Consider the following 8,389-nt stretch of genomic DNA (forward strand, 5'->3'; position numbering starts at 1 on the left):
TCTGCATGTTGGTCTATTGGCGCTGGCGATGGGACGTTTCTGCAAAGCTGGAGCAGATGTCGCCGTGTGACTTCAGTCCTCTGCTCCTGGCAAGATGTTAATCAGGACAACGCAGCGGCTGGAAGCCCTCCTTGGTGACCTGATGGCCTCTTGATGACCAAAGGGATGAGTTTGCCCCGTACGTGGATGGGAAGGGACCTCTGAGAAACACAGCGGTGGGGCAAGGAGTGATGGCAAAGGCACGTTTCTCCCTGAACACCCCTCAATGGAGGTGCCTTAGCAGCATGGGTCTCCTCCTCCTGGGATGCTGCAGTCCTGCTCTGAGAAACCCCTCTGAGCATCTTCATCCAAACACTTTGCTTATTCATCCTCCCTTCCCCTCCTCGACCACAAGGAGTTGAAGCCCCGCAGCGAAGCAGCTGCTGCAGCCAGCCCCGGTGTTTCTGCATTGCTCTCTGTGCAGCTGTACCCATCAGCTCCGACACAACTACATTCATTTACACACATCATCAGAGGGGAGAGGTGTTATCTCAGCCCAGCGAGGTATTTCCGACGCCAAAAGCTGCTCTGCTGCTCTACAGTGCGTTTCACCTTTTCTCCCCCGAATCACGGGAGCGTGAAATTCATTTGCTAGGGAGACACAACCACCGAGAGGCTGGTGTTGGGTGGGATGCAGGGTGACAGGCAGAGGTGGCAGGATCCGTGACCGCAAGCAGTGTCACTGACCCCGGCACAAAGCCCTTTAAAGCCAGTGCTGCACCCTGATGAAGCAGAAAATTGCCACCTTAGATGCCTGCAAGTAAACTCTCAAGCAAAATTGCTTGTCCCATAAAACTCAGAGGGACTTTCCGTGCTCAACAGTGGTGTTGGGGAGTCTAGCGAGGTGCACGGGTGGGCAGGTTTCACCAAGGGCTACCTCTGGGATGACGTTTCCAGAGAAGGGGCTTGGTGGAGCAGCTCATGCAGCAGGACCCCAACCAGCAGCTACCAAGCACCCATGGGTTTTACTCTTATACTTGAGGGAAGTTGATGGATGGCTGTTCAGAGAGCAAAGGTGCCTGATGCTGCAGATCCATCAACTGATGTTATTCCTTCAGCTACGGATGAAGGATTTGTCCTCAGAGCCCCGTTTTCTCCACATTTCTGTCCTGGGCCCATCACGGCATCCCTCGGGAAGGCAGAGCCCGGCACGACAAGCCCTGGGTGTTGCGAGCACAGGGAGCTGCGCTTGGACGTGCCAGCAGGTCGGTCCCACACCAACTGATGCCATCAGGCTACGATAAAATATCGCCATTAATTACAGCCTTGCTTGTCTGTCATCACCGCCCCCAGGAGACAGTGACCCGCAAAGTGGCAAAGCGGGGGGCTACAGTCTGGGCAATAGCCCCCAGATTGTACAGAGCTTGGCCAGGTAATCTCATAAACCTCTGCAGCACAGATTAAGATGCTCCACTTGTCCCCGAGCTGTCCTTTCTTTGATACTAGGGTAGCAGAAGTACCCCAAAACCTCCCAGTTTTTCTGGGACTTGCACAATGGTCCTGGGTGCGATAGCAGGGGACCAGGCTCGGTGACACCAAAGCCCTGTTCCCGAGGACATAAATCTATCACAACGCCTTTATTAATAGCAGCGCGTCTCCTGTTAGCTAAACAAGGGAAAACACGCGCTGGGCTCAGCAGAGCTTGAGTAAATAGCGGCGAATGTAACACAGCAAATTAAATCCCAGCAGGGGAGACAAAAATGCCAGCAAATATCCCGTAATCTGTCTTCCTTCTGCTGAATTTCTAGATAATTTACATTCACCGGTGGTAAAACTGGAATAGCGTCAGTGTGTGTATTTACGAGCTCGCCTGTGTGAAATGGGAAGCTGGCTTGGAAAATGTGGGTGCAAAGATGCTTTATAATACAAGAGAGGGAAAAGATAGTGTATGCACATCATTCCTTCCCTGGAAAAAGATTGAGAAATAGAAGGGATGTGTAGGTGTGCCCAAAAGCTCTTTCCATCTTGCACCAAGTGGCAAAAAGAAAGTGAAAATGAGATCAGCCCAGCTTGGTGACTCTTTGTAATGAGAAATGTGTCAGGGATGACACATCCCAGCAACCCCACAAGAAACTAAACAAAAGGAAACCCGCTACTGAGAAGTTAAGAGATTAGAAGAAAGAGAAAAAATGGTGTCGAAACCCATGAAATGCAACCACGGGCGATGAGGGAGAGGCACCAGCCCTGCTCTGGCACGGGGCAGGACTGGCTGCTCTCCGGAGGTCACTGCCAGTCCTGACTTGGGAAGGGTGAAGCTCTCCTCCCCATTTTTGTGATGAGGTCTCACAGACCTCCATGCCCTCCTCAACAGGCCCTGCCAGATGCTGGAGCCCTTCTTGGAGGGGTTCTCACCTGCTCCAGCACTACAAGATGTGGTGAAGGAGTTGAAGCTCACCTGGTGGTACCAAAATGAAGATGGAAGCTCTCACACCATCCCCCACGGAGATGAGGCAATGCAAAATGATAATGTGGAGGAGATGGAGTTGTGGGTGCTTTCAGGTAGCTGTGGGGTTCACCTGACCCTACATCTGCACTGGGGACATCTGGCCCCGAGCCACCTCCTGGACTACGTTTGCAGTCAACAGAGAGAGCCCATCACTTCCACAGCCCAACCCAACCCAACGTGGCCACCAGAAGAAGTAGGACAGTCAGTCGCATCCTCAAAGTGTATTTACTTTGAGGCAAAAGCAGCAACATAGAAAAGCCTGGGGACGCGGTGCAAAGTCCAGTGGACTGATGTAAGGTGAGATCAGCCACGGTCACACTCATTCCCTGGGGGAAATGGCAGGATAAAATGGAGAGAGTGTCCCCACTGCAGAAAAATGGGTTGCTTTTGGCTGGTCACTTCTAAGACAGCATGCAGCTTTCCTGCAGCTCCACAAACCAAGGCCAGCAGAGCCACGAACACGGCATGTGGCTGTCCCCCACGTGCTGGATGAGCTTCACGGTGGCGGTTGCCATCATCACGCATCCTTGGCAAGAAGAAGAAGACGACAGGAGGTGTTGCGGCTGAGATCCTCAATCTCAGCGAGTTACATAAGCAGCAAGGCTGGGAATTGCATAACGACATGAATCATTCGCACGGTTTCATCTTCAAAGACTGCTCAGGGCTACGGAGCTGTCGGGGTCCGGTACCCCCAGACACACACACACACACACCCCCCCTCCCCGTCTCGCCGTCTCGCTCCTGCTGCTTCCCGAACTCTCACGGGATGCATCCCGCTCCGTGCAAAAGCAACGTCTTGTGCAACCCCTGCCCTTGTATCTCCCCGTGTGAACTACGGGTTCGTGCTGGCAGTTGTGCTGTGGGCGAATGCGGTTCAGCTCAAGGACGTGTAAGACGTTTGCCAGACAGGGAGCTCACGGCTTTGCGAGCTTTACTCCTTTTCTACAAGATTTTAGGCAATATGTTGAATAAGAGCTTAGCCCTCTCCTTTGGACCAAGCCAGATGCTGAGCATACTCTCGTACAGGGGGACGAACAGATGTGGTGCGGACCACAGAAAAGTGATGCCTTAAGTCCTCGGTGGGGATTTTCTATTTTAGCACCACCTCCTGTGTGTTTGGCAGGGAAATACTCAAGCAGCTCAAAACCTCAGGATAGGAGTTAAAATGATGAATTAAGTACGAAAAGCCCTTTCCCCAGTGGGGACCTGCCTTTCCGTAGGCTGCAGACACACGGTGCTCGAGTCTATAGAGAAACATCTGCCAATAGCAGACTGAAGGAAGGTGATTCCAAACCAGAGTTTTTCTAATTTAGGGTTTTATACATCATAAATACCTTCCTGATTTTTTTTTTTCTCCCTCCATGCTTTACTGATGCTTGGACAAGAGTGAAGACCGGGAAAAAGAACGGCTTTTTGCAGAGCTGTTAGACTTTGCAGTGCCGTTTGCAAGGAGCAGCTGGAGGAAACGTATGAAAGCGAGAAAAAGGCAGCAGCCAGAGGGGCTGCAGCGACCGACGGCTGCAGACACGCTCTGATGAGAAAAACTAACTTTTTGAAGGGGAAGCTATTGCAAAATGAAAAGCAGGAGATGCTGCAAAAGCCTCGTGCCTTGTATGCGCAGCCCGAGTGAAAGCCCAAATGGCTCCCTGGAGCAGAGTCTTCCTGGAGCAATCCAGATGTTGTTTGCTGTATATTATCTATAACTTCTACAAAAAAACCCCAAAACCCCAGGATTTTCCACCTGCACACACTGTCTGCCCAGGACCATGGACCTAACCCCCCCCATGCTGACGCTATTGCATGAGGAGCACCTGCACACCAGTTCACTTGCTTCCTACCCATTTATTTCCACAGGACATTCACGGGTAGCTCTTTTCTCCTTCCAAACTAATCCACAGATGAGCAACCAAAGCTTCCCCAAATTTTTGGGGGAGACCAGTAAGATTTGCTTCACTGGGAGCTGGGAATGATGCCGGCCACCCACACGCAAGTGGGATCGATTGGAGGGCAGGTGCAGAGAAATGCTGCTACGATGAACAGGGAACTGAGAGTTGAGCTTAGGAGAAGTGAAAAATTTCCTTAGCCAGCAAAATGTCACCAGTTGGTGACACTACGGGGGGATGTTGGGACAAGGAGCAAGCGCTGGAGTGAGCCCCAGCCCAGTGCAGCTGGAGCTGGCACAGGAAAAGGAAGAGACGTTGATATTTTGGGCAGCAGAGGGAATTAATTCATGTCACAACTAAATGTCATTCTTCCATTATTTAATATTAATGGACTGCAGAAAGTCTCCTTTATTATGGAGGAATGTCGCTTCTTTTCTTTTTGCTGCCAGGTGGTTTTTTTCACACCCTTTGGAAGGGTGTCTCCCTTCAGGTATCTCCTGCTCACCCTGACAGCAGGTATGGGCTGGCACGCTCGGATCAAAGAAGCCCAATGAAAAAGGAATTATTTTCTGGAAGTCCCCAGACCTGCAGCTGGAGCCACATCTGGCACCAGCTGAGCTGCCTGTCTGCAGCCCGGCACCTGGCTGGTGGCAAGTCCTCTCCTGCGTCCCAGGGAGCAATCTTGTCCCCAGGTTTCTGCAGCCAGCCACCCACTATCAATCTCTCTTGGACGATATTTCACAGCCTTGCAGCGTTCGAATCATGTTTCAAGCCAGAAATTCCCCGCGTCGCTCGCCGCTTTGCAGCGTCTTACACCCCTGTCTCAATTTCTTTTGAAAAATTAACATTTTCAAAGCCTGGGGCTAACGACAGGTCCCGAGATGGGTAATGAGGCTCCCAAGCCATCCCTCAAGTCCACTTATAGCAAGGTGATGGCTCAAGACACCAAACGTTTCATCCATGGGATGGCTCAAGCCACGCGCAGCAGGTTCAGGACAGAGCTACAGCAAGAGCAGCACAGTGCAGACCAGCACCCCCAGCGAGGCACTGGGATCAAACTGGGAGCCACGAACCACAGAGAAGGGGGGGGTTAGGATCTATTTTTGAGCAGACCAAGGTCCCCAGAGACCCCATGGCTGCTGCAGGGGAGGCATCAAACCAAGCAGCCCAGCAAGGCGGAACGGCTGGGTTAGGAGTGCTTGTGTGAGCCAGGACAAAGCACTTCAGAGCCTGGAAATGCCACCCATGGCCAGCAGCATGGCTGGCAAAAGCAAGAAAACCGGAAGAGTAGGAGGGAAAACAAAGAGAAATCAGAGTGTATTGCAAAATAACCAAATAATAAAGAACAGCCAGGAGGGTTGGGAGTCAGGAGGACTCTCACAGCCAGCTTCATGACAAAAAAAAAAAAAAAAAAAAAAAAAAAAAGCTCTTCAGAAACTTCATGAGCGAATTGGCCAAAGCAGAGCACAGCTTTGTACGTGTCCATGCAAACAAGGCGGGGAGCAAACCCTCGCTCAGGCTGCACGGCTTTTCAACAGCTGCTGCCTTTTAGCGGATGGCAAAGCAGATGGGTGCCACGATGGACGCCACAGCAGGGAGACGATGCTCTTTTCTAATGCTTTTTCACCTTTCTGACATCTTCTGCCTGAGCACAAGATACCATAGACCAGGGCAGGGACTAAAAAAAAAAAAATAAAAAAATAATGCAGTCATGAAACTTCTGCAAACAACTGATAAAAGGCCCTTTGGAACGGATCGAGCCTGGACCACTGGCGAGAAATCAGAACCTGATGGGAGCTTGGGTAAAGGATGCTCCATTCCCCGCTGGAGCTGTACCAGCAACCGCGGGCAAGATGCACTGCGCTGCCTCGAGCAGATGCTATGTAAGGGTATCGTATACAGCTGGTAGGGTGAAATATAGACACGAATTTTGATAAGTTCCTGAAGCAGCTCAGCTCTGGCCTGTTTGTATGGCTGGGTATCCTTGCTGCTGCTCATAACCAGCCCTAAGTGTCTCTCTTTTTTGCCTCATTTGCCTTTGTTCTTTGATTTGCTCCAACATCCTTGACTGGCATTTTCCTTTTCGCTGTGGACCTGGAGCACTAAGAGCAGCAGCAAAGAGCTCAGAACCTGCTCGGGTTGGACATGAAGCAGCAGGACCTGAGATCATCACGGTCCGGAGATCCCACCCGTTTCCCGGTGCACTGCAGGGGTTCCAGCTGGAGGAAGCCCACGGCACGGCTGCAAACCCATGCACGCTGTGAAAAGGTGCCTCGGACATGTACCCAGGTGAGACGGGAGCGAGGGAGGGATGTGCCTTTCTGACACACCAGAGATGTAAGAGATACGGGTGCATCTGTACACTCACGTTGCGGAGAGTCTTGGGCACAACACGCCTCTCAAGCAAAGAGAAACCTGCTCAGTAAGTGGAGCAGTGACAGGTTTTACAGCCTCTGCAGATGGACATGAAGCATCCTTGAGCAACGCCGAGTCTGTGCCCTGAGGTGTCCCCAAATAAACCTCTGCTCCCTCTCCGTCCACCCTGGATGTGCTGCCAAGGATGGGGCAGCCCTGCCCCTGGCTACCCGGATCCGCAGGGGCTGGGAGCAGAGGGGTGCAACAGCCCCCACCCCGGCTGGGATGTCTCCCCCCTCCCCGTCCCAGCAGAGCCGGCCCCCTTGTCCCCATGCCCACCAGGGACACTACAGCTGAAACCCGACAGAAGCAGCAAGCGTGGCCAACGCGTGATCAGCTGGGCTGTGCGAAGCACAACGCCTTCTTCCAGAGTTTAACCTCACCGCTAAGTGCTAAAAATCAGGGGTTTCAGGGAGGACGGGCTGGTCCCACAGCTGACTCCAGGAGGCTATGCCCACCTCCAAGGCTTTAAGCATTGGCCGGTTTAAGGGACACACCAGCTCCACCATTTGCAAGATCCAGGAGAAATCAAGAAGCCTGCTTCACCCGAGACCGCTCCAGCTAAGGAGAACGCGGCAGGATGCTGGAAGGAGCTGGCGCAAAACAGCAGCTCAGCCCTGAACACAGGGCTCGTCCTCAGGCTAAGCCCAAATCTCTCCTGAGCAGCAAATGCACATAACAAATAAAAGGGATGCAACCCATCACCCTGGTCACTGGGCTGTCTGAGTCTTCACCCCCAGCCTGCAGAGCTGCAGAAAGGCTTTCCCCCCGGCGTTAACCCTTTCCTGCTCCCTGCCACCAATTTTCTCAGAGCCGGGAGGTCACATCAGCTTTTTTTTTAAACAACAGTGTGATCCTGCCTTGAATCGGTTCCTCTCCCAAGCAATGCTGGAGAAGGTTGGGTCTGGCCAGGATCCCCGTGCAGCACTGACACTGTACCAGCCCAGGGACAGGTCAGGTCCACGCCTGCCTCGCATCTTCCCTGAGAGCTGCCAAGACCTGGGGTGAGAATAAGCATTTCCATAAAAGAAGAAGTAAAACCATAAGAGAAACCAACCGTGGCAGCCTCAGGGGTTGGGAAAACTCCCTGCAAAGGGAGAAATAAGTGGAGCTGCCTTATTAGAAAAAAAAAAAAAAAAAAAAGACTCAAATAAATAAGTGCAAGCAGAGAGGAAGCAACAAAATACATGTGCAGAAAGTCAACATGGAACAGGCGTGCAGAACATTTGTAATTGCTCCTTTTTTTTTGCCCCCCCCTTTAGCTTTTAAGCTGCTGGAAAAATCCAGCTCCTGAGCCAAACGGGTTCACGGAGTTTTGCAAAACAACACGGGGAAAAGCAGTATGAGAAACTTCACAACTATCGACCCTTAACCCGTCCCGCAGCTGGCAGGCAGACCCCGAGCGGGCTCCGTACCACAGTCATCCTCAGCATCTCCTCGCAGAGGGCTGGTGCTGCCATACTCACAATTTCAGGACTCTCCCGATCCCAATCCCACTGCGTTGGGAGCAAAAGTTTTCCTCTGCCAGCGGCTGCTGGAGCCATTCACTACTTTTACTTCCCAGCTGGAGGTGGGGATGGGTGTGTGGAGGTGGGGCTTAGGCTGC

At 52.2% G+C, this 8,389-nt stretch overlaps 1 protein-coding gene across 3 annotated transcripts in view; it reads right to left on the reverse strand.

Annotated features, from left to right (window-relative positions):
- SLCO2B1 (solute carrier organic anion transporter family member 2B1) overlaps positions 1-8,389 on the reverse strand; it is a 60,460-nt gene extending 52,071 nt beyond the window's left edge. Inside the window, exon 1 of one of the 3 annotated variants that reach the window (XM_054813157.1) lies at positions 8,250-8,389. In XM_054813157.1, the coding sequence (XP_054669132.1) occupies positions 8,250-8,327 (78 nt within the window). In that variant the 5' untranslated portion in view covers positions 8,328-8,389. Of the gene's footprint in view, positions 1-8,198 lie in introns of all 3 variants that reach the window. The other 2 variants (XM_054813155.1, XM_054813156.1) reach the window with 2 other exon arrangements.

Source organism: Grus americana, chromosome 1 (assembly GCF_028858705.1).
Source record: "Grus americana isolate bGruAme1 chromosome 1, bGruAme1.mat, whole genome shotgun sequence".
Lineage (NCBI taxonomy): Eukaryota > Metazoa > Chordata > Aves > Gruiformes > Gruidae > Grus > Grus americana.